The sequence below is a fragment of the Pyxicephalus adspersus genome, chromosome 4 (assembly GCF_032062135.1).
Source record: "Pyxicephalus adspersus chromosome 4, UCB_Pads_2.0, whole genome shotgun sequence".
Classification (NCBI taxonomy): Eukaryota; Metazoa; Chordata; class Amphibia; order Anura; family Pyxicephalidae; genus Pyxicephalus; species Pyxicephalus adspersus.
This window is the reverse complement of record NC_092861.1, coordinates 49,301,949-49,329,315: the sequence shown is the minus strand read 5'-3', so window position 1 is coordinate 49,329,315 and position 27,367 is coordinate 49,301,949. Positions and strand designations below refer to the sequence as shown.

The 27,367-nt window shown below is 36.9% G+C and overlaps 1 protein-coding gene across 1 annotated transcript; it reads left to right on the top strand.

The window, feature by feature from the left end:
• The first annotated feature begins 14,521 nt into the window (after positions 1–14,521).
• Positions 14,522–27,099, top strand: TNFSF10 (TNF superfamily member 10). Its single transcript, XM_072408116.1, has 5 exons — positions 14,522–14,680; positions 20,876–21,019; positions 21,920–21,965; positions 22,156–22,266; positions 23,332–27,099. The coding sequence occupies exons 1-5, from the start codon at positions 14,561–14,563 to the stop codon at positions 23,745–23,747; spliced, it is 837 nt and encodes a 278-aa protein (XP_072264217.1). The 5' UTR covers positions 14,522–14,560; the 3' UTR covers positions 23,748–27,099.
• The last annotated feature ends 268 nt before the right edge of the window (positions 27,100–27,367 follow it).

The following is a 27,367-nucleotide window of genomic DNA, read 5'->3' as shown; positions in this document are numbered from 1 at the left end:
TGCTTTCAAAATTGATATTTGAGTAGAAAGAACCAATGGCAGTTTTTAGTGATTCTGATGTTGTACAATTGTTTGTGTCTGCTCCTTCCACAAAGCCACAATCAAGCTGTCCACTCAACAACAGTCCTCCTATTTTTTTATAATTAATTGAATACCCCATGGAGAATCCTTCTGGAAAATTTGGCTTTGTAATGGTATTATGACTTTGATACAGCTGGTTATTCTGGTAATGTCTTCCTCTGTTATAAAAAAGGTAATATTGGACTATCTTGTCAGCAATCATGCACAGTAACATACATTTTAAACACAGCTCACCTTGTCTTGTTGCAGTCATAACTTTTGTTTGAGAAAAGTTTCCAGTCAAAGGGAACCGGTCAAACTAGTTCTAAGGACTGCAACGTGGAGTAGTTTGAATGCATTGTTGACAATCATATTTTAAGGTCTGTTTATTTTATTTTATTAAAGGTTCCAAATAACATTACTTTCAATTGGACTTTTCACATGAAGTGCCAAGGTAGGTTTTTAACAAAGTCCTGCACACCGGATGCACTGGGAGAATGTGACTCCAGAAAAATGATCAACAAGACTTACATCATTGTGAGTGTCCAGTTGCCCATGACTATCATTACAAGACCTGCAAGCAGTTGCTCTGGAAATGGTGGTAGCAATGGATGTAGTAGTGACTTGAACCTTGACCAAAGTTTGGCAGCACCCTATAGTGAAATGGGAACAGGTGAATATAGTGGGTTTAGTTACACTTTACCTACAAGCCCTAATTTCTGACACAATTTTACCTAAAATCCTGTTTTATTTAGCTAAACTTGTTGGTTATTCTTGGCCGCCTGGAGAATGTCCAAGGGACTGATGGGCACAGTCATATACTCTGCAGAACCCTAAGAGGTGCTAATCAGGGACAGCAGATTCAAGTGAGTAAAAAAAGGTAATTGTTGTTATGGTTTTTTTTATTTTTAATTTGTTTGGGCTTGGGGATGGGTAAAAAAGGATCTGTGCAATCATAACATAAATAGAGTAAAATTTGAAAAATGTTGTGTTAAACACAATGTTAATTTACAAAATGTCCCTATAAAAAGGAGACATACATAAAACCAAGGAGGGACTTTGGAAGTACGTGTGTGTGGGGGGTTATGTAATAAAGAGTCCATGTCAGGACAGGCCTTGTGCTGAAGAACAATAATTAATCCATGGGTTTTAGGTAAGTTCAAATGCATGAGCAGTGTCCCAGAGAGTGCAGGGAAGTTTTTCATTCACCATTATCCAATTGAGTTTGAAGACAGCAGGTCAAGGGAGATGTTAGGAAATCTCCAGGACTTAGTATGATTCTGGCCACTAACAACATATAGCTTTTTAGCATATTTCCGTAGAGGTGGTTTATTACATTTTTAACAAAAATGGATAAAGATGGGGGAATGTGGGATAGTATTTGTTCATAGATGGACATAAAGAAAAATTAATGACCAACAAATTATCCATCTTAATAATCCTTCGACATTTTGTTTTTTGGAGTGTTCACCAAATATGCAGCCAAAGAAATATTTATAAAACCAAAACTTTCTTTTCTGCATACGGAAGCCATTAGATATGAAGGGAAGCAAAGACAATATAGTTTTAAAAGTCAACTCCGAAGAAAAGAGTAGGTAGTTGTTAGAGGACTCCAGTAGCCGATGGGTAGGTCTTGGAGAACACAGGCAAGAGCATCAATTAATAGCAGAAAACATTTCCTGCTGTGCCCTCATTGTCTTTTTTGACTTGCTATAAACCTTACCACTCTACTTATATTACCACATACAGACAACATAAACACTGTGCAATATTTTTAGGGATATTATTTTATTGACTCGAAACGCTTGAGATTGTAAGCTAACTCCTACTAACATATAATAAAGAATGTTTTCTGGGAAAGTAAGATACATATGAAGTGAAGAAAGATCATTGTGCAAACATGAACTATTCTGGCAGTGGATAAGGGCACCTGAGAATTAGTTAAATATTAGTAATGAGCCAAAAATATTAATCCTGGCCAAAATAGGAGGCTGAACCAGGCGGGGCTGCAACTTGTCGAGAACAGTCTACGAACATATGTCTGTAGGCACCTTGTAAATGTAGTTTATAGTTACAATGAAACTGTTTTCATTTTATACTTTTAAACAAAATTGTACTATTGACCCTCAAGTAAGTTTTGATGTGTCTTTCTTTATTTATTGGTTTTTATACCATATTGCCATATGACAATTTAGGCAGTGATATACAAAATATCCATTTCTCCTTTTAGTGTTTCTGGAAATTCTGCAATTGGTATTCTTGATTAACAACCACTTAAATATAACATGTATATCAAGGTATGGTCACCCAGCGTGTTCAAAAAAAAAAGAAAAGAAAAAAAGCAGCACTCAGATAAGGCTATCCTTTACAGGTAAGTACATTAAAAAACCAACATGTTCGGGGAATCTGCAAAGAAACATGGATAATTGGCTGGCCATGGAATTTAAGTTTCATATACCAGTGCAGTCTTAGCTATGAATGACAACAATGCAGATCAGTGAGGACCAGGCAATATCTGAAATTCCTATTAGGTGACTGTGGTTTTGATTTCTCATACATTCATGGACTAATACATCTATCTTACCCAGGAGTTTCATTTTCTTGAAATACACGTGCAATGCCTAACACACCCATAAGCTGGCAATTAGTTGTTTGGCCTGATACAAGGTTCTGTAAGCCAACACCCACATAGTTGTAGTTCTAAAAAGCTGTTTCTGTTTTGCACTATTATTGCAGGGTAAATTAGCATTACTGCAAATATAACTGGCAAAGAAATGAACAATTACCTTATGCTGATAAACTGAAGGGTATTACATGCTAAAACAAATATTTGGGCTTTTGTATGACCTTGATTGCAAACCTCTTCAGAAGTATGGTATTCAACACTAAAGGGAAATGCAGTAGAATAACTTACCAGCACATTAAAAAGCCATGAAGCCATGAGATGTCTCACTAAAGTGAGAGAAAAGCTTTAACTTTCCTTTGTATAATGATAGGTTGCCATCATTTTTTTTAAACTAATACCATCCTTTTCCCACCCTTTGCTGCAATTTATAACTTTTACAGCCTCTTCTATCTACATGCACACCACAGCTGTTGCACATCATTTCTAAGCCAGGTTTCCATAACAGTGGACTATGACTGTTCTAAGAGAATAAGCACTACCACACAAACCCAACAAATACAACAAAAACTCCATTTCCACATGAATGCAGCTAAATTCGTGATTCCACTGAAGTAAAAGTCTCTGCAAAGATCATCTATCAGAGACTGGCTCCTAAGGATAAATAGGATAGCAGAGGTAGAAGAATTTATCCACCAATCCAGAGATGGTATGACATATTTTTACTCAACATGAGCATGCTGGCTACATTTTCCTCTCTGTCACCTTACCAGGTTGAATGACGATGACTCAGGTTATGAGCCACCCCAGTGAGGGATGCTCGCCTGCATCCTCCATCCTCTGTCTCCCCTTCAATTTTTGTCATATTCAATAGGTCCCATTAAATCATGTCATGTTTTGTTACTGCCAACGACTAGTACCTAAGCACCTGACTAAATTATACCCCACAACAAGGATTATACAAAAGAAATTTGTTATCTATAATTTTTCAGTTTAATATGGAAAGTTGTTTCAGAGTTATGGATAGTTGAGATACATGTTCACAAAGTTCAAAGTTGCCAATGAAAAGTAATATGTGCTTTATATTGCAAAACTGTAAATAATAATATTTTTTGCTCTTTAATAAAGCCTATTTTGGAAAACAAAATCAGCACTACCACTTGTGATCTCACTTATGGGATGGGGTGACAATTTAGAAGAACTACTGAGGGGAAGTGAGTTGTGACACTATACCAGGAATAAACATGCATAAAGACTTCATGGCATTATTTTATTAAAAACTGTTGGTTTAAAAAATGAATTAAAAAATAATAACATGTTAAAGTTTGTAAGAGACTTTATTGATGGGTTTCAATGTGTCCTCACTTCTTCTTTCCACTTGCTCATCATTGATTAAAAGTCCCACCTTCTCTGTCTAGCTGGTGTTTGTGGTGGGGCTGTCAACAGAGGAGCAGTATACATATTTCAGTTACCAGCCCTTGGATATGATGGCAGCTTTATTTTTTTCATGCTTTCAGCTTTGCATTGGCTTGAGTTTCTTGAACAGTGGATAAAATGTAGCCTTTTCTTGCCAAACACCGTGTTTACCATTAAAATACAGCTGCATTGATTTGAAAAAAAAAATGTCTGGTTTGATTAGAATGTCTGTTTACATCTTTACATCTTACTGGTTCTCTAATGCAAAACATTTTATTCTGTTGTTTTTCTCAAAGATTTACTTTGAGTCACCAAGATCCAAGTGAATCAGGTCATTGCATGGCACAACATGATGTTTCGGCACTGCTCTTGCAATATCAGCATTTTAAATATGAATCAGAGTTTTTATTGTGTAATCCCTGTGTATTTGAAGGTTTACAGAATGATTTCCTATAAGAAGAAACTTTAATCTTTTATCTATGATAGATCAATAGACCTCAGCCAAAAGCCAGTCCAGTGATGATTAGGACAGTTTATTGCATCGATAAGGCTAAAGCTGCGTACACACTGCCAATTTTTGTCGTTGGAAAGGATCTTTCACGATCCTTTCCAACGACAAGGGAGTGCACGATGCATGAACGGTGCTGTACATACAGCACCGTTCATGCTCTATGGAGAGGGGAGGGGGAGAGCGACGGAGCGGCACCCTGCTGCGCGCTCTCCCCTTCACTTTCATTACGATCGGCTGTCGTCCATCGTCCGTGGATCCGGCAGGTCGGTCGTCCGGACGATGGACGACACCGACTGTACACACGGCAGATTTTCGCCCGATAATTGGCCGATGCCGATTATCGGGCGATAAAAATCTGACGTGTGTACGTAGCTTTAGTCTTTACAAGTTTTAGGCAGTGGCAATAAGCATTTATACATCAGATTTTGTTTTTCTGAGTTAAAAATCTTTTAAATTGTTGCTTCTGCCAGATCTGTTTATTCTCCCCATCCAACTCTCCAGCAACAGTGACAGTTACAGGGTTTGGAGAAACACTGGTGGGGTGTTTACTAAGGCCATTTTATATTCATACAAGTTATTCTTTTTTAAGTGAACTTCAAATATGATAGTTAGTGCCTGGTTTTATTTGGTTCTAATTTGTTTGTTGCTAACATGAAATCCAAAGAGCCATATTTATTAGTATTAAGGTCCTCTTGTTGGATTAAATGTATATGGAGCTATAGTACAATCATAACAATGCAGCTGAATATTTTACACGTAATAGAATTTACCTGTCCAAAGCAAGAATTATAGCATTGTCAGGTTACCTTCAGTAATTCTCTGATTTTCATAAAAGCTTAACACTTATCTAAAAACAGTTAAATGTGCAATTAAAAATAATTAGACTGGCGTACCAGTAATTATAATTCTTGTCAGCCAACTTTGTGATTCAGGATGATGAATTCACTTTTTTCTACTGTTGTTAAGCAATACAATTTGGACACCAACCTGCCCAAGGCTTGATTGAGCAACAGCATTGGCTCACCTATAAGTTCATCAATCTGCTAAGTATTAGGCTGATAGCACTGCCAATGTAGAAAGAACTTTTGATTTTAGGTGTGATTGTTTAATTAATTGGATGAGCTCAGCCCACTTGTCTTAGAGTTTGCAGAAGCACAGTGCAGATAAATACTGGTGACACTAGTCTCCTTTATAACCTACTTCTAGTGTGTGCCCTTATTATCTTGGTGTTCTAGGCACTGCCCCTGATTCATCAAGCAGAATCGGATTATCGGTCGCGCATTCGTATTCGCAATCCGAAATCGTACGCATATCTCTTTGTAACAGTGTAGAAGTGATCAGGTCACATTAGAGCATAAACCATCTTTATGTTAACACAGAGGCCCATGCATTGAAGTCAGAACAACCAAGTTTCTTTTTTTTCTCAATGCCTAATCGCCATAAGCTTTCACATATGTTATTGGCTACCTATCAGGAAATTGACCTGTCAGTGTCATTGACACTTTAAAGTTAAAACTCATGAACCCAGAAGCATTTTTTCTCTTGAATAAAGGTGTTGTATTCTTATGTTCCTGTTAGAACCCATCCATTCTTGCAATGTGACAAATTTCCTTCGAACTTCGTATTGGCCCTGATTTGCATCTTATCTTTACTTTTACAGTTTTCCTTATATCAGTCAAGCAAAACTTTTTTTTTCCTGATAATAAGCATATGAACCAGTGTACAGTGTTAAACAACAGTCGCACCCTGGCACTACAGAACTTTAGCCTACTTCATCTGGTAAATACTATCTCTAAGGTCCTATCCATATTACTACTGGTTTCCTAGCTTTCTCTAGCTTTTTCTAAAAATCTTCTTTGGGATTCTCCCTTATACTTATCACATGGCAGACAAGACACCTAAAATACCCGTTACCTATATCCATTGTTAGATTTTTTTATTTTCATCAAGTAAATGCAGCTGAATATCATTTACCTTATTACTGTTAAAGATGCTTAATGCTGCAAAAAAATAACATTTGTATGCAAACAGGATTAATTTGAGATTAAAACAAACTTTGTAATTGCAGAGTTTAACTGGACCTTTTTCAAGTCAGTACAATGTACATGTGGATTGCATATAGAGGTTGAAACTGGGGTGACATGCCTTTTATGATAGGTAAAACTTAATGTAACCTAGGTCCTTTGTGTCAAGTAGCAATAGATTTAAAGTGTAGCCAAATCCAAGAACGAAGATGTAATATATTGCAAAAGTCTTTCAATGTGGTAACTGCATATTTTTCTTTTTTATGATGTTGTCCTTTATTCTTACCTGGTAAACCAGCCAATAACACACTTCTTGTCTTAAGGTGGCTAAACTCACTCTACTGTATGTATGGAAAAGGGTTGTAGCCACCATTGTAGTACTTGCAGAGATTTGAAATAAATCTTTTAAGTAAATGAATAAATGCTGATCATTATGAGCACCACTGTCACTGCTAAATGGTTTGTCTCAACTTTTTAACTGCTGTTTTTGCTAAACAGCTTGGCATTCTAGGAAGTTAAAAAAAACATACTGAGAGTGCACAGAAAAACAAAAAACTGCTGTGTTAATGTTGCTGACATACTGGATCAAATATGTTGTTTATGATTTTGGACTTAATTTTCTATTTAACATATATTACTTAACACTAAACCTGTCCACTTCTTTATAATAAACACTCTATCCACAATAGAATAAGGTAGTTAAATAAGGAGTTATTTGACAGATATAAGGTAATTATCTGGAAATTAATAATCAGACACTTAGGCTGGGTACACACGTGCAATAATTGTGGTTGGCAAGGATCTTTCACGATCCTTTCCAGCAACTAAGGACTGCACGATGCATGAACGAGTGCTGTACATTTGGTACCATTCTGCTCTATGGGGAGAGGGAGAACGACGGAGCAGCACCCCGCTGCACTCTCTCTTCACTTTCAATAACATTGTTTGTCGTTCGTGGTCCATCGTCCTTGGATCCGCCAGAACGGTCGTTTGGACGATGTATGACAGGCGCTGTACACACTCCAGATTCTCATCTGATATCAACCCTGAGCCAATTATCGGACGAGCACCATTGGTTGTGTGTACGTAGCCTTAGGTCACTCTACATTCACCAGGTTTTACATCTTCTGTTTTTAAAATGCTGGGTACCCTGTAACTGTAAGTAGAGGTAATGGAGACTGCAGGCTATCTGTATTTAATCTGTCTGAGACAAAGATTGATGGAAAACAGAATAAAACTCCCTAATCTAGAGATGCTTGTGCTGCTCCCCCGTGGTCTGCCAATATGATTGCACTTAATAGCTGAGGAGTTTGCAATTACATTTTGGAACAACATCAAATTCTAAAGTGCAAGGAATACAATTTTATTTCCTGCTCTTCTACCTGCACAGGAGTTTCCCAATAAATGCAATTATGTGAAAGATGAATAGGTATTACAAGGAAGTTATGCGCTAAAATAGCAGATTTATTTTACCATCAATCAAGTCTTGCAGTGTGGGCTTCATTCTGGTGGTAGCAAGAAACTTTTTAGTATCAGTTTCAGATACTTCTTAGTATCAAAGAATGCAAATAGTTTCCTACTAGGTATTCTTAAAAGCAGCTCTCATTTATCACATGCAGGGGTTCTTAGATCTTGGGGGACTCTGCAATGTAGCAAAATCTTAAAGAAAAATAAAATACTGGTCAAGTTTGCTGTCTTCTCTATAAACATTTTAAGGCTTAAATGTAAACTGAAAACTACAAATGTTGCAGCAAATCTGAAATAATTATTTCAAGTAGAGATCTGCACTGGAATGACAGCTTTATTTTAAGATGAATATTTTGCATTGTCAATGTTATTGGTAAAAACTGTGGGTTTTGAACGTATTTGTATAATTGTCAAGTGATTGCTCACCTCCTTCACATTCAGCCAAATGGAGAGAAGAGGAAGAGGAGATGAGTCTTAGATCATGACTCATGTAAAACTGGCTCCAACCAAACACTCAGGATCATTAACAGATGGTACTGTTTCATCCTAAAAACCACAGTCTAACTTTACATGATCTGCATAAAATGTTTCTCTTTTCTAAAGAAAAAAAATGCTTCATTTGCAGATTTTTAAGTCAGGCTTGTCATAACAACAGGCAGGATGTGCAGAGGAAAACTCCCAAGGTTTCACTTCCTTTCCCCAGCACTGTATATCTGCTCTAGATGTTTATTGTTTGAATGTGTTTTATGCCAGCAGAACCATAGTAAGCCGAGGGCTCACTTTGCTTCCATTCTCCATTAATGGTATTAAAATGACAGAGGAGTGCAACCTCAGCAAAGTCCACCTGGCTTTATACAATGAGCATACATGACCAATACACTGAGTAATTTCTTTGGAACTTGGTTCTGCAAGTTCTTAAAGAGAATCTGTCATTCAGTATCAGTTAATGTACTATCTTGTAAAACAGGTTCTCAAAGTTACTCTCATTTTCACCTCTTTTGAAGTTCACTTACCCCTCATTGTTGCTGTTGTCTACCGCCCCCCTGGCCCAGTATCACAATTTTTGGATAACTTTGCCTCTTGGCTCCCACACATTCTTTCCCATGACCTGCCCTACTCTCCAATACTTCCTAATTTTGAATCACACAGAATATCAACAGCCCCACACACAAACTGCCTTGCATCCCTAACCCCAACTTTCTCCAAAATCACCTCCCCAGATGAAGCTGCCACCCAGTTAAACCACTCTCTTTTTTTGGCTCTTGCTAAGGTGGGCTCTGCCACCTTTCACTACCCCCGTCTTACCAACCCCTGACCCTGGCTCAACAACCACACCAAACAGCTACAAAAGGCTGTTCATGCAGCTGAGCGCAAGTGGAGAAAATCTGGCCTTAGCGCTGACTTCATGGACTATAAAGCAAAGCTACAAAGCTTTAACACTGAGCTCACTGTCACCAAGAAAAATTATTTCTCAGCTGTCATTACCCCTCAAGCTTCCAACCCACACAGCCTCTTCTCAATAATTGACTCCCTCCTAAACCCCACACCTGCTCCCCCCACAACAACCTTCAATGCCCAAGACATAGCCACTTTAAAGAGAAAAAATTGCCAAAGTAGACAAACTGAGAGACAGATGTCTCTGCTCACCGGGCCACTCCAACCATATCCACCCCTTCCACCTATAAATCATCACTGGCCTCCCCCAGCCCTGTTACTGTGGATGAAGTCTCCTCTCTTCTGTCATCATCTCCATCTCCATCCACTTGACCCAATTCCCTCTGATCTACTTCATGCCCATTCCTCCACCCTGCCCCCCGCCCTAACCAAACTATTCAACCTCTCCCTTTCTACTGGTATATACCCCTCCGCACTCAAACATGCCATAATTCTCCCTATGCTGAAAAACCCTCACTAGACCCCTCTCTACCTTCTAGCTACCGTCCCATCTCCCTTCTCCTATATGTTTCCAAACTTCTTGAATGCCTTTGTCTACGAAAGACTCACCAATTACCTGACCACCAACTTTCCCCTTGACCCTCTCCAGTCTGATTTTCAAGCTGCCCATTCCACCGAAACAGCCCTTACTAAAGTGGCCAATGACCTCATCAGAGCTAAGTCTCAAGGCAACTTTTCCCTCCTCCTTCTCCTTGATCTTTCCTCTGCTTTTTACACTGTTGATCACCCCCTTCTATTACAAATCAAGGCGTGTCTTATATGTAACCTCAATGAGCTGGAGCTTTGCCTGTCATAATGACCTGACATTCATTAGTTATTGCACCTCTCAACAATATAGATTTTGCAATACTTTCTCAGGATTCTAGTACAATTCTAGAGTCCCACAGATCTAGGCCGTTTTTCACTGCATCGTCCCTTCCTCTGGCTGTGAAGCAGAGCATGTTAGGAATTATACCACTATACCTTGGCTCTGCCAGTACTGCACAACACTAAAGCTACGTACACACTTCCAATTATTATCGTTGGTAAACGAACGAAGAACGATCCTGCACGATATCTGCGAACGATCGTATAGCATCGATCCTGTACATACAGATAACGACACGATCGTTCGTAGATATTGTACACACAATAGATGCGATCGTTTGAACGATACAGGAAGTTACGTGCACCGCAGGAACATTGGTTCATCACGCATGCTCAGACCATGGACGATCATGAACGATCGTACACACAAACGATGGTCAACGATCGTCGTCTAATTCGATCCGCCGGTCCGGTCGTTCATTTCCAACGATTTTCACCGTTCGTCGGCGTCGTTGGTTACTTTTTTTACGAACGATTTTTACCCAATCGATCGTTCGTCGTTCGTTCGTCGTTCATTTTGAACGATAAAAATTGGAAGTGTGTACGCAGCTTAAGTGATATGGGAAGTAAACATGGCTGGTGTCATAAACTAAAAATGACGGTAGTGACAGGATCAGATGGCTTCACTCACAGCTGTGTATAAGTGCTCCTGTCCAAAGCAGGTTTAGCTTATTACATTTCTACTGCCCACCAGAGCACAAATCTCACTGGAGGGTATAGCATTTATACCCTCAATCTCATCCAGGTGTCTACCCAGGGTAATACTGTTCCCCTACTTGACTCTTTTTTCATTCTTACCTAACTAATCTAGGTCTTTCCTAGTGACACCAAATATTTAAGCACCTGTTTACCTGATGTGTTCACATATACTGCTCTTCTACAAGCATAATGGAGTCATTCCATTGTCCCAGGAACACCAATTCCATCCACTGATGCTAATATACCCCAGTGATACCAATAGCCTCCTTCAACATGGTATCATTGTCCCCCTCTCCTTCTTCCCCCTGCTGAGCATAAGTGCCACCTCTTTAACTCTACAGGTGGTACTTATTTTCATTCAAAGAAAATATGAAAGTTCAATTAGGTGTGATCTATCCTTCTGGCAATCCTGCACTGTGCTCCCACAGTCAAGAGTGCCCTGTGTAGCAGTGCTACATACAGGAGCAGTGCAATTGGAGGGTATAAATTAATTAGTAGGCCATCCTCTGCAGGAACCACACATCAGCTTTGCAGTATCCTTTAAAGCTTCCAAGTTCCCCGTCACTGGTTGCCCATTGTAACTTAAGGCTTGCCTTACCTGCTTGTGGTGTGACTTTCTGCTGGACTATGGACTGCGTATCTTCTTACCTGATGATTCCAGACCCATGTCTGTCTGACTACCTGTGTATGACTACTCCCAATATCTCCTAGGCTTGATCCCTGCTGGACTTTTCTGTACTGCATTCTGTAGACATCCTAGTGAATGGCTCTGAACGGTCTGATCCCCATTGTGTCTCTTTCCTGCTTGTGGTATCTCCTGGTTCTCTGTCAGTCCTTGCTCTCTAGATGCCATCATTTTCTTGTTGCCCTTCGGGCAACCAGATGCTGGGACAGTGCAATTTGCCTCCCAGCATCTGGTTGCAAAGTGCAGAGATGTATCAGGAGATTGGCATTTAGTAAGCACTGTTGCTGGCCTTTCAAGTGATTTCTCTGAATTAAACCTAAATACAAAATATAAAAGTAGGCCCTCCAGGAGGTTTTTTTCCATAATGTGCAAATATGCACAATCTATCATGTTATGGCAGACTTACTAGGCAAATCAGCACACGCCAAAACTGTGATGTCTGACTCTCCCCTGTTGTAGGAACTTCCATCTTCTACCAGCTGTCTTCTGAGTCTTGGCGTTTAGATTAGGCAAGCCTAGATGATGTGACCTGTGCACATGCACACAGGAACAGCACCTGGCACAGAATTGTCCCAAGACTGTACAACAAGCTGGGTTTGCATAGCTTATTGTACACTTACACAATAATTAGGCAGAAGCATTTAGAGCAGAAGAAACATTTAGTCTTCCCTGTTTTTTTACAGGATTACTTTAATTCATAATAATAAAATATACACTTTAATTGATATTTAGGCATAAAGTACATTTCTGGAAGTAGTAGTTCAGTTTGCTGAGGAATATTTCTTGTTATCTGAAGGTTATTTTCCTAATCAAGAGACTGTTAAATGTTAGTATAAGCATTATTTCACATGCCAGCACTATCAGTTTGTTTCAATTTTTTGTACTATAAAAAGCAAATGGTGTAAAAAAACAAAACACAGAGACAAAAATAACCTCAACAGTCACAATCTTCAAAAGGTGATTTCCCTAGATTGTACAGTTCTTCTCAATAACAGTACAATAATGAGTAACACTAAAAACCAATGTGCTATTTATCCTAATTAAAACCCGATGACAACATTCTGCAATTTCATAATTTTGAGTAATTTAAAGTATTAAAACCAGTAGTAGGTTAAAATAGTAGCTGGACCACAATCATATTTTCCAAAGGGAATGGCAGCCCATATATAAGGCGGGAATTCAACTTTAGGGTAATTATGTGGATGAAGCAAACAATCCACTTTTGAACAAACAGACAGCAAGATGACGTCTTGTTATCCTTGTGGCAGTCATATGCTGATGGTTCTTTAATATCAGATCAATATATTAGAAAACAAGGTCCTATTCTTCACCCCCACGATAAGCAGAACAAAAGTCTTGAAGTCATGCGTGTGATGAGGTTATGGGTAGTGTTGATCGAATATCTCACTATTCGATTCGACAGCTATGCGATCGAATACTGAGATATTGTTCTATTGTTCGGATGATCGAATGTTCTTGGATAGAGAAACTCTATTTAGGAACACATACTACAGGACTGCAATCCTCATTGCTGTTGCTAATAGTATGTGTTCTTGGATAGAGTTTGTCTATCTAAGAACACAGGGCACTACATTGTTTAGCTCAATGTGCAATCCCCGGGGCACTACAGGTTAATTAATCGGGGATCGCCTGCAGTCACAGCTGTGACCACAAAGTTCCCAGTGGTCATGTGACCGTGAGAACTGAACTGCAGATAATCCCTGCAGTTCCACTACGATCCCCGGGGCACTACAGGTTAATTAATTATTTAATTGTAATTAAATTAATTACAAATATTTCATAAAATTTCTGTGTTACAGAGTAGGAGATATCATGTCATTGTAAGATAACCTGTAAAATAAAAAAAAAAAGTTAAATAAACACAAACACTCAATAAACTAATTTACCATTTTTTTAAACAATTTTTTATTTTTATTTTTTTTATCTGAATTTTTGCAGGTAAATCTCGTTTTTTTTCGGTCGGGTCTACCCGAATTCGAACAGCCATATTCGGGTCGAATATAAGGACAACTCGAGTTCGAACACCAACAGTAGTTATGGGTGAGGAAGTCATTAGTAGGTAATTGGAGGGGCCTGATCTTGGTGCTGAAACTACTGTGGATAACATACATGCTGGGATCACATGAGGATACATGCTAATATTTGTATATGATAAACAAAATATAAATGTAACTAGTACCTAAATAGTAACACAGGAAATCTAAGAAAAATGGGCAATTGCTAATTGTTTTGAGGATGAATAGTGGTTGGAAGTGATGGACATAATAAATAAAAGGGTCCTATGCAAAACAACTTGTATGAACCTATTTACCTACTGTTCAAGATCAGACACCTATTTATTTCAGGGTCCCAGCATTTGCCCAACTACATGTAAAATACATGTGTCCAAAAAGAGCCCCTGTACATCTACATCCTACACAAGCTGTATGTCTGCACTTAGTTGGGGGAATCAGCTGCTATTACAAACAGACATGGCACTCAAAATGGGCGAAATGTGCTAAATACTCATGTATACATTCATTGTTTCCAATCATCTTTGTCAGGACTGTTGTGACTGAAGATAGTTATCTTTTCCTATGCAAAAAATAGGAAAATTAGTTTCACCTTTGCAGATGCTTAGAGAAACGAAAGAGAAGGTTGGGTATGATTCAGGCTCTCCTCCCCTTGTAAACATAATAAGGGAGGTTTGCTGACTTAGTCCACACAGGCATTTCTCCACTCACCCTGTCAACATGATAGCTATTGCTGGCTCCAACTCCATTCCTCTGTGTGGATTTCTCTTTGTGTCATTTGTTTTTCAGGCTGGTTTTTTTGTTTTCACATATGTTCACTTCACAAATGAAATCAAACAGGTATGCTGCATTTTCTTGCATTATCTTAAGAGGGAAGGGTGGATGACAGCTGTAACTGACCATTGTCCTTGCAGGACCAGTCCACTTCTGCAACTTATGTCACAGGGGTTTATTCAATATTTCCAGCCTGCTAATTATTTTCTAAATTAATTATATTCTTTTGCACTAAATCTATGTTTTCTTTTTCTAAAATGTTAAAAAGTATTTGCATTGCTTATAGCTAGAGCTTGCAGCAATATACTAAATGTATTGTAGTTCTCCATCTACATTTAAAATCATTTACATTTAATGCAATAATTACCTTTTTCACTTTCTGAACAGTGACAGCTTTTGATGATTTGTTAACAAAAAAAACATTTTGTGCACAGGATATTTCTCTCTTATTTGTTGGAAAGGTCATGTCAATGTCATATACTAGTCTTTTGGGGGACTCCTCACAAAGTTTCCCTGTTCCCTTAAATAATGGGTTCATAGGAAAGTGCAGCATAAATGGATAACTGGTGTTTAGACCCTTAAGAAAACAAAGACCCAAACTCTTAAGAGGACATCTTTCCACCAGTCTCCAAAGGTGGTCAAGCTAATGTCACCCACCCAAAGCAGTCAGTTACAGTCACTGATTTGACACAAATACCTGCACATTGCAAATCATCATAGCTTTTTATGGTATTTTTATTAAATAAAGTCGTTGTTAATCTAGTTATAGATACTCATGAATACTGCTTATGAGGGTGGTAAAGTTGTCTGTATGTGAAAATTACTGTACAAAAGCAAAAAAAAATAGCATGCAATGCACTACATCAGTTACAAAATTTGTTTATGCATGTGTTGTATTGTTTACTAAACTGATTGTAAATATTCAGGGTCATAGAACAGAGCCAGGCATTGTGCTATTCAGGTCTGGAAACCTGGCAAAACAATCATTGTTGCTGATTGTTTGTGTTAGTATTAAGTTTATTACCACCTACCCCTTTCTACTTATAGTACATTTTAGATCAGTTTCCTAATTTTGCTCTTCCATGATCTCTAAGGGCCTATTCACACTGCATTTGTTTGGATGTATGCTGGCATTTGGAAGGTACCTGTAAAAATCAGGTCCAAAAGTATATACCAAGCTCTTGGGATCAGTGGATACTTTGCATTTGGGAGGAAAAGGGGTGTAGCATTGGTTTGCTGTCCACACTGTGTGAACTATGGTTACCTATTGTTTTCTATTATGTTTATGAGTTTTCTTACAAAATGTGGTTACCACAGCTCATGTGAAGCCCACACAGTAGACAAGTGTTTCTCAAACAGGGTTCTTCCAGGGGTTGCTAGGTGTTCCTTGAGCAAAGAGCAGTTTGAGCCTCTAATGTCAGTTTAACTGACACCAATGAATTTTTGGCTGTCCTTAAGGGTGACATTTTTTTCAATGGCCAACAATGTAAGAGGCATTCTTCCTACTGACCACCACACTAATGTGCTGTGGATATAGTAATAAGAACAAATGATCCCTCCAAGACCTGAAAGTTATTTATTGGGTTGTAAAGATGTTTTAGAAACCCTGTTGCAGATTTTACTGACAAGTAGGGTGTTAGAAGTATGTAGAGAACTGTATGATAATAAATAATGAAAAGGGACTCCAATCATTGCACCCTGCTCAGCAACCTTCTAAATTTGCTAAAACCAACTCACCTAGCTTATTGTCATAATAGTTTCTTCTCTGTGTGGGTTAAGTGGACAGGGACAGACTTGGTACAGTAATACATAATAATCCAAAACCTACTGGTATATTTGTTGGTTCTGGATCATGAGCTACAGACAGTCTCATCAGGCTAAATAATAAAATAATATGTAAAAAGATTTCTCATAACTTGTAAACTCGGAAGCATTGTTTATGGTCCTTCAGTTCCAGATACTGATGTTTACATACAGACAAGGAAAAACCTTATCTACTTTGCCCTTTGCACACTGAAAACCTGCAGAACCATTGTAAAAAAATCTAAGTTACTCAGCCCTTCCCTTTTAAGATACATGTTTTGGTTATATTGACAAACCGGTCTGATAGCTCTTGATATAAATAGAAAGGTATGATCCAATGGCAGTTCAATCATCAAAACACATGTACATTTAGAACAAATCTTTACTGTAAAGTATTTAAAAGAAATATTGCTCTGAGCTAGATCTGCAAACAAAGTAATTAAAATGCCTTTTTGAGAACTCTAGTATTTTCCAATGGTCTTTGTATCCAATGGTGCAGGATGGCATCTGTCACTTCTGATAACAGCAGCTTTCATTTCCTCTTTGGGGAATATTTAGGGTTTTGCAAGTGTGTAAAGAAAAAAAACATAGGAAAGCTGATGATGCAAAGAACATAACCATACTGCAATATGTTGAACCACTGTTTATTGTATTACCATTGAAGGACTTGCTTTGATGCTTTGCAAAAGTCAATGGGGAGAGAAACTCCAATGTGTAGTCAGGTAGCTAATCAATCACCTCTAGGATGTTTCATAATCTTTGATCTGCTTTAGGTTACTACAAGAAAAAATGCCCTCTTGTGTGATAGGGACACAACAACACAACACTGATTTTCATTTATTGCAATTAGGCAGATTCTTATAACATATGGTGGCTATACATGAAGCTTGTATTGGCCGGATGTTCCTTAATGTACCTTTTTGGCCAATTTATGTAAATTGGACAAACTTTTAAAGTAAAATACATTTATAGGTTATGTTGATTATTGTATTTTAGAATCAAAGAATAAAATTAGTCACTGTTAAATTTTTTTTTCTGAAACTGGTAATGATCTAGAATAAGCAATCTAATTTCTCTGGGTATCTGCAGATGCTTGGTGATTATGGGAGAAACAGCAATTGTGCATGATAGTATACATTGGTAAATTGTTTTTTCCTTCAGGATAACCATAATCAAGATGTCTGCATGCATTTCCTCTCTCCATGCTCAGTAATACAACATGAATTTTCCATACATGTTTAAATGTCTTTAAATAGTCAGATTCTAACCGAATGTGGAACCATCATCTGATTTTATGGAGAGTAGCTTTATACTTACAAAAACTATAAAAAAGCAAAATTGAAATCCCTAACTTTTTAGTTTAAACAAAATCGAAACTTGGCTCATTTGATTTTAATCCAAGTCCCAGTTTGGGTGTGCCTTAATCTCATCCTGCTTAAATCAGTAAACATGGAAATTGAAAGCATTGTAACACTCATCAGAACAATGGGCTGTATTATAGTATGGTATATATACGTTACTGTAAAACATATTCAACAGGAGAGCATGCTAATATCCAGCACACTTTTAAAAATATTTTGCAAGTCATGACTTACTGAGAATTAAATCCAGCTATCTGAATGAAGAAACTGATTACATTCTATTGGGCATCATTAAAGGAGAATTCTGAAAACACCAAATGAAGAGGGCTTTACTGTATTCAACTGTAACTCCCTTGTGCACCTCCGTGATTTTGTTTGATTAGATGAGCTGAAGTCCACTTTAACTTCACCCTCAAGAACCACTAAGATTTTTTTTGTGGAACTAAGACACCCAGGTTTATTTATAATAATTTGTCAGGATACATGCATATCTGGAACTCTAGATATCTTGTTTTTTGTACTGTCTCCGTGAAGACCCATTCTTGAGATATTCCCTGTTTTTGCTGGAGACTTGATGCCAGTCAACAAGTGAGAAATGAACATATCTGAAGAATGGGACTTCAGATAAATAAGGAATAAAGTTATATAGTATCTAATCATGCTTCAGAGTTTTTAGCTTTACTTGAGAATACTATATGTGACACATCATCAATCCTTCATGCTCTTTGCACTGCGTTATGAAAAAAACACTGGTGGAGCTGTTGGATTGTACAGGTGGGTGGGTCATGGGGCTGTGGTTAAAAAAGGAGAATACTGGATGTTGAGCACAGAGAAAACATAACCCCCCCCCCCATCCTTAGATTATTGTAGTGTCAAATTAATATTTGAAAAGTAGCCACTGCCTCCTTCACTCACTGTTCAAGTAGCATAAGTAAAAGTGGCAGTGACCTCCAAGGAGACCTCCTAGGTGATAAATAAGTACCTACAGATTATATCTGTTGTTGCCAAACTCCACAACAAAGGTAATGTGCTGATTTATTTTTGATATAAAGTACAGTTTACCATGGAACACAAAAGCTAGCTTCAATCTCCCTATTTCATAAAAAAAAAAAAAAAAACAACAAAGACTTATGTGACCTCCCCTGAGAACCTTACAAAAGGTTTTTTATTTGCTTCCTTTTCCCTACTCTTTGTTTTTTTTTCCCTGCTGTTTAGCTGTATCAGGAAATGCTTTTGTAATCACACTTTAGTGTCTGGAAAGTCCAACTCTAGCTTTGTACAAACAAATTTATGATGCTATGAACATCAGGTTTGGCTTGGAAAGCAGGAAACCCTACCAAAGAAAAAGAAACCTTTGTTCAGACATAGAAAGGTATCATATTTTTCCTCCTGTATTGTGGCAAGAGAAGGTACTATGTCAGTTACCTAACATGATCAACAAAATGTGTTCATAACTATGCAAATGTGTTCAATACAGTGTGCAAAAAGAAATATTATTAGGAGAAATGCTTAAGCTCAATAAAAACTTTATTTACATCTTTAAATCTTATAGAGTATAACAGTAAGTAGTGTGCTTTGAAAAACACACAAAATGTATTTATTTTACATATAATGCACTAATTAATATATACCTAAAGAACAATCTAGTATACAACAACAATAAAAATAGATAAGGTTTGTGTAATACAATATTTAGCTTTGAGGTATAGAATTTCTTTTGTGTTTGAGTGAATACAGGTCGCTGCCCTTTCCTCCCTCTGTTTGAGACTTGTTTTATTTATATACCAGGTTAGCATTAACATGCAGGGAATTTCCCGCATGAAAATATTTTCTTTGCTTTCCGCTTACAGTGCACTGCAGTACTAGTCTCTGTGTTCCTCCCAGTCTGCAAAGGCTTGCACTGCAAAACTCACCTTAGTTCCTTCTATATGTTAATATTTATGTGATAATGAAGGTGTCTCAGATAAGATTGTGTTTTTTATGTTTTTATATTATTTGTTTTTCCCAATGTTTATTACCCCTCTACGTTGTACAATGTCAAGTGAAATAGTGGTATTACACAAGTCAAAAAAAGATAATTAAACAAATAATGATATGAATGATTGTGATGCCATCTTTCAGTAATTGGGAATTATATATTTTCTTTGCACATAATCATAATTTACAAACCATTGAGGATTATGGCATGAATATTGTGCAGTATTTGCATATTGGGTTCAGCACCCTTTTGAAGGTCTCATCATATCTTTAAACTTTGATGAAAGAATTATTAATATTATCAGTGTACACATAACATGTATTAGCAGGGTAGACAGACCATAGCCTCAATTTGCAAAGCTAACACACCAGGATAAGAATATTTATTTTATAAATTACATTTATAAATTACATTTCAGTTGAGAACCATTGAGATTGCAAAGTTACATAAAAACCGATGTTCCATATCCTTGTGTTTAAACTTTTTTTTAAAAGAGTCATGCATACAAGACAAAAGGAAATATCTTATTAGATAAGTATGGAAGCTGCAGACATCCTCTTCTGAAAATGCTAGATGCCTGACTGTTATGCTAACCCTTTCTACAGCATTTCGCATTTCTGACTCAAATAGAAGCTTCTGGCTTTTTTCTGTTTTTTTCTGATCTGCATCCACTTCCAGGTCAGTGGTGCAGAAAGCAATTTGGTCGGAGGAATGGGATAATAGCCAAGTACCAAAGCATTTCATAAGCAGATCAGCATGGTGGACCCTATTTATCTTTTTCTGGCAGGTTTATTAAAAAAACACACACACAATATGGTGAACTCAGGAAGCTCATGATTCAAAGAAGTATGACACATGAATATTGATAGTTTTTGATAGTAGCACAGATATTTCTTTTATATATATATATATATATATGCAAAGGTATGCAATAATTTAAACCAATTCAAAAAAGCAATGTCCTGGGCCAATGCAGGAACTCTTAGTAACTAGATCTCTTTATAGTTTTTTGTTGGATGCTTGTTGACTCTATAATCAGCCAAAGGCTTTAAAGTACTGACTTATCAAGCCATATTGGTCCTCCAGGGAAATAAAAATCTTCTAATAATGTTTTCCCAGATTCATGAAAGCTACATCCAAAACATTGCCTGTTTTGTGGGAGAAGATTTTGAAAATGTCCTTCAGCCTATGAATAGCATTGATGTTAACAAGAATAACCCATGCTGGGCAGTGAGGACTCAGCTGCAAGTTTTAATGAGAAAGGTAATATATTGTGGACAACACGCATTGCATATACAAACGATACAGTAGACCAGGAGTCCGGAAACTCCTGCCTTTAGGCCAGATACTGCCTAGCCAGTAGTACGTTCCAGCCCAACGCCCCCTGGCCGATCCGGCCTAATGACGGCAGATCAGCCAGGGGGAGTAAGGAACTACCGGAGCGTGCAGTTTCTTCCCTATTTACCATGGTGGGCGTTGATACTTTCGCCGCTGCGGTAAATAGGGAAAGCTCCCTGAAGGTAAATCCCTCTCCTCCGTAATGCATACGGAGGAGAGGGATTTCACTTCAGAGGGCGTTCCTTGGTGATGGGCAGAGTCAATAGGGCGGGTCCGGCCTAGTGTGCTCCCGCCCACCCCATAAATGGCCTAGTGGTCAGAAAACTTTGCCGATATATAATGTGGCAAAACGTCATAGAGGGCTGCAACATGTGCTGTCCCACTTGGGCCCTAGACCCTCCCTGTTCCCAGAGGCACCTCAAGTCAGTTTGCCTGGGAGCCCCAAGTGAGGTCTGTACAGTGGCCCTTTCGTTGGCTACGTCCATCAATGTGGCAAAGTATGAGATATAAAAAAAAAGCAATGTGTTCCTGTTTCAATTTTGAAAACTACTTACAGTTAAGAAGTCATGCAGAGAGCAGTGGTGATTTGTTTCTAATGACATATGTAAACAATCTAATGTAATGGCCACATGGAGGCAGAGGAATATTAACTTTGCTTCTTATAATATCACTGTAGAGTCTGAACTATTAACCTAACACATATACATTGTGACCACCTGCACAGAACACAGTCATATTTCTAACAAGTATCATTATGAGCATATCTTGCATGATAATGACTGTTTTTTGAATATAATATTTACATGTATGCATCATTCTTTACAGATTATTTTGGGGAAATATGGACCAGATATTGATACAATAATTAAAGGTACTGTATGTGTTTTTTAAAAGTCATAATGTTATTTTGTAGCATTTCTAGTAGAGCAGATACAGCTGATAAAATGATAGCTACTTAGGGAATACATTATTCACACATTAAATTATTGCAAATAGTTTAAAAAACATCTACACAATAGTAGAATACATATTTATGCTTATATTTATTTTTCATAATCCAGAAAAGGTTTCTGAAATGGTTCCAGTGGTCGCTGCTGAGAAGCAAACTGATTCAAAGCAACTCTTTGCTGCCCACCTTACTGGAAATGGCAAACCCCAAATTCAACAAGAAAGTAAGATGCTTTTAATGCATAATATTTAAATATGGAGCAATTTTGTGTACTGTGATCTGTAAGGTGGTGTATTGTTGTAAGTTATAAGCTATTGTGCAGAAAATATTCTAGATGTTATATGCATAAAGTAAATCACTACTAAAAAGTATCTAGTCTGTTTATAAGGTTTTCCTGCCACTACAATATTTGAACACCTTTTTAAATATTTTTCAGCAAATATTGAAGAGGGAGCATACAGTTTTCACCCTGCTGATCCAACGTCGATGTTTAAAGTAGAAGTAGACAGTGGAGAAAAATGATCTGCAAGGTTAAATTATAAATACATCTGTGCTGACAGTTTTCCCTAGAAAGTCCTACAAATATCTATAGAGTCTGCTAGTGGTGTCTAGCTTCCTATGATAGGTTGCAAAGAAAGCTGCATTGCTACTTAATGTTGCAGGGGCATGCATATCAGGATTGTCACTGCAGATTTAAACACATATGTAACTTCTCAGTCAGGACTCCCTCAGTCCTTCTCACTTCTTTCTGTACTGACAGCATTACATCTGATACCAAAACGCATCCTCTGTGATCTGCCGTGTCTTGGAGGGGTAGTGTGTGAGACACAAATGAGGGAGGTTTGCCTTAGTCAAGGAAGGCAAAGGAAGTTTCTTGTTTGCTTTTGAGGTTTCTGCATGAAATAATAAATGGATTTGGCATGTGTATACACTTGTCATGCAGGAGCCTTTTTTGTTCTGTATGTGTGTCTGCTGTGTACACAATTAATATAGGAGAATGCTAATTTCACAATGTCACATCTGGTAATGGCTGCTACTACATACTATATATTGCTTCTGAACATTTTGTAGACTAATCAATGTTTCTTTTTTGTTTTTGAATTATGTGTTTTTTTTTTTCATGTTATCCACAAGGCTTTTGATCCTAGTTAGTTTCCCTCTTTGTGTCGTATGTTCTTGTAAACCTTTTTTTTCCCTGATATCAAATTCACAAAAAAAGTATAAAACTTTGAGTACAGGACTATTTAAAAAAAATAAAGCTAAATTATGTGAATTTTTTTCTTATTAGGTTTTCATATTAAATCCTATGACGGATATAAAATAACAGAATGGTCTGAGAAAAAGTCTCCACCTTCAAACAATCAAATCAAAATGCATAATGGAGAACTGGTTGTTCCAGAAAATGGCTACTATTACATCTATGCCCAGACATACTTCCGTTACAAGGATCCAGAAGAAGGAAAAAGTAAACAGCTAGTACAATATATTTACAAAAGGACAAATTACCCTACTCCTATAACACTAATGAAAAATGTGAAAACAACCTGCTGGTCCAAAGAAGCACAGCATGAACTTCATTCCATTTACCAAGGAGGTGTTTTTAAACTAAATAGGAATGATCGACTTTTTGTATCAGCAAGTAATGTAAGTATGGTAGACACAGATGAAGCAGGAACATTCTTTGGAGCATTCCAGGTATTCTAATAAGCATGAGATTATGGGAGAACTGGAAAATTTTTGAACTTTTGAAAGACAATGAAGGGAAACCTGCCATATAATGAATACAAAGATGTCTATTGCTGACCTCCTAAAAATCCAGCTAGTAGTAGTTTGTCACATTCAATTTGTTATCCAGTGCCGCAGCATGTTTTATTGATCATCCAAATGTCAGGAACACTAAAAATTTTGCCTGTGTGGTTATAAATGACCTGTTGTTCCTGACACGCATCACAGCCGAAGAAGCTGAGTACAACATCCATACAAAAACAAGTTAAATTGAATGTGATTAGGGTTACTCAAACATGAACAATTGTGAGATGGCTGTTAAGACTGCTAATTACTAATGTAATGAATGGCTGTAAGTAACTTGTTGCTGTAAAACAGTGTTCCCATTGGCTGGTGGCTGTCAGTGGCAGAACCGAATTTGAGCAATCCTAAATGTAACTTCTATTAGCTATATCATGACCTACATACGGAGATCTGTCATATAGATTCTAAACTTTTATATTTTTAATAGAAAAACCTAAGACTAATCCTCCTCAAAGCAGATCAGCAATGACACCCTTCATATTTTTCTGATGACTGGTTTCCTTTAGGAATCTGAGCCAAAACAAAATGATTCTTGATATGTGCTGGGAACTGGGAGTTGGTTAACAGCAGACAACATAGTTTAGCCATAAACAGGCTTATGTAGCAAGAACAATGTAGAACAAGCAAGAAGAAACAGCAATCAATTCAAACTTGTATTTTAGGATACCTGACTGCAGGTATCTAAAATGTGATTGATTGCCTCAGTGTACTGGAATTCGGACAATGCCATTTATTTTGCCACTGTCCTACTGAATACATAGAAGGAGTGGCTAATCTATACTCCTTTTCTTCAGTTCTATATTTCATGGCACTCTTCCTAGCTTTATTCCACACTATGCAATTTATAGCATCATACTTATTTACATGGTGATATTGTCTGTCTACCTGTATGGCATTTTCAATGGATAACTGTAAAAATGATGTACAGATCATTCCGGGTTACAGATGTCTGGACAATTACTTTCATTACTGTATACAAGAAAACATACTTTTTTATTCACGTCTGATATTAGTGACAGAGATATTATCATCATTTTGTTGATAGCAATATAACTTGCCTTTACTTATCACAATGAAACATTAAGAAACATCCTCACCTTTCCAAAAAGATCTACGGAAGGAGCGTCTCTTTAGATTTTAGGAATATTGCCAGACCTCTCAGCTGTGAGAAGGAAATATTTGGCTACAACTGTTCTAAATACTAGAAAGTCAGCTTCTATGCGTTAGGAATATTACATTCAGAAAGCCCTCCATGTGGGGGATCTTACTGAGATCAAATTCAACACAAAGTTTAACAGCTATAGAATATAATTTGGGTGCTATGTAAAAAAACTGTGACCAAATAGATTCCTGTATTTTTTTTAAATAGTCCTCAAGATGTGATAACAAACAACTGTAGAGCTGCAGAGCTTACCTATATACAAAGATGGTGACAACTGAAGTAAAAACTGAGAGATCCGCTATAATAGCCATACCTTTATGATTTTGAAATGGTCACATTCTATACAATAGAAAACAAAACTGGATGATGACACATATTTGATTCATCACAAAACGTAATCAGCATCTGAAAGATTTTAGAATTTCATCGAATCGGTGGGCTTTGGCTCATACATCCTGTGCTTGGCATACAGACATTTGTTTTGGCACAGTCTCAACATGTAAAAGCCAGGTAAGTGATTTATTTTCACAATTTTGAGTGGTTTGTATTTGTGGACAGAAATGTGCGATGCTTATGAAATTAGCTGTCACCATGGCTCTTTCTATACAAGAAGAAACTATAATCTTTCCTATGGAAATTCAAATCTTCTGCTTATAATAAGCAAATCTACTTTATTCTTGTAATGGATTGATTTATTTACATTGCATTTTCAGTGCACATTTGCTGATCAGAACGTAAAACAGTTTTTCTTAATTACCATAATGCACTTTAATTTAAAAGCATTTTGTACAGCCCTGAATTGAATATTGTACCTTGAAATATTACCTTTAATATTATTTCTTTCATGGAGTGCTTTATTAAAAGTTCCTATTTTCTAAACAAAATAGATTCTGTATCACTCGTGTCTGGCAATGTGAGCAATGCCTTTGACCAGGCATTTGTGAAGTGACCAAAGGAAAGAGGAATTTACTTTTCAGGCATGCTAATAACATTTAGTTAGTGCTTATGATTTTTTTTACATTAAAATAAGAATTTTTTATTCTCTGTGTAACGTGACGATGTCTAGGAAAGCTTAGAATTAGTGTCCACAATAAAACAAACACAAAAAAGCAAATATGTGCTGAAGTGCAATGGTAATAAGTAAAACTAACTAGAGCTGATTTACTAACATCAGACGCCTATGGAAACTGTTTACAGATTGGTTTGTTATAGGCTGATACACATCTCTGTTCTTTCCCCATTGTCATTATATGAAGTATAACATTGGTATTACACATAACTGTATGATTTTTAGAATAAGATTTACATACACTGAATCAAATTGTAAAGTTGTAACTAATTCAATGCACTTAGTATTTTGTATACCTGAATTACACATCACATGTTATATCATTAAAAAATTTGAGAGTAATTCCATTTGTTGTAAATTACTTGATGACCAACAAGAGCTTGAAGTCCACTTCCTGCCAATTTTGTTAGTTTTGTAAAAAAAATTTAGAAAATTAAATACTTCTGACATGTTTGTAATGTTTTCTGAAACTGCATCTGGGAGAAACAGAAGATCTATATCTTCATTATATTACAGAAAACTTTTGTTTAGGTGCAGTCTTTGCCCCCATTTTGAAGATTCCTATTATAACAAAAAAGAGTGTATCTACCCAATGGGAACACAGATTACAAACCAAATACAAAAAAATGTCTGGAGTTGGTCTTTAATACTACTGTACAGTTAAGGAAAAATTTCATTCAGATGTAAACTTCCATTATATACTTCGTTCCACTATGTGGGACTAGAAGATATAGATGTAACCATACTAAATGCAAACCACAATGAATTTTACACTTCTGAACCTTTTTATGCACATGTGTTTTCAAAAATGTACATATCATGTAATTTTGTTTGTAAATTCTATTTTTTTCCCAAGAATGTTGGCACTATTTGCTGTAAATAGTTTTTATATTTTTACTGCTACAGTTTATTTTTGCAACAAAATAAAAATGAGAATATTACATTTAGGGGTTTTTAATAGTCTACTAAAAAAAGAACAGATATAAGATTTGCTAAATAAAGTGATTAACAAACAATGGTTTTATATATATTTTTTTTGTTTTGTATATTATGCACCACACAAGTAATACAATATTTAAAAAATATACTGTAACACAAATTATTACACTAAGGTGACTCAAAGTGACAAGATTTCATGTGAAGTTGCAATTAGAAAATACATTTCATAACAGCAATGGCTGTTTTTGCAAAGCAGAGATTTGCAATTATTGGCAATCTGTATCTTTACCTGTGATGCCCTAACACATTCATTTACACTTTAACATACTTATATTATATTGTGTC

Coding starts and splice junctions, on each gene's coding strand:
- TNFSF10 (XM_072408116.1), top strand. CDS start 14,561: ATGATAGCTATTGCTGGCTCCAACTCCATTCCTCTGTGTGGATTTCTC. Junction 21,020..21,919: donor TGCAAGTTTTAATGAGAAAG/GTAATATATTGT, acceptor CATTCTTTACAG/ATTATTTTGGGGAAATATGG. Junction 21,966..22,155: donor TATTGATACAATAATTAAAG/GTACTGTATGTG, acceptor TTCATAATCCAG/AAAAGGTTTCTGAAATGGTT.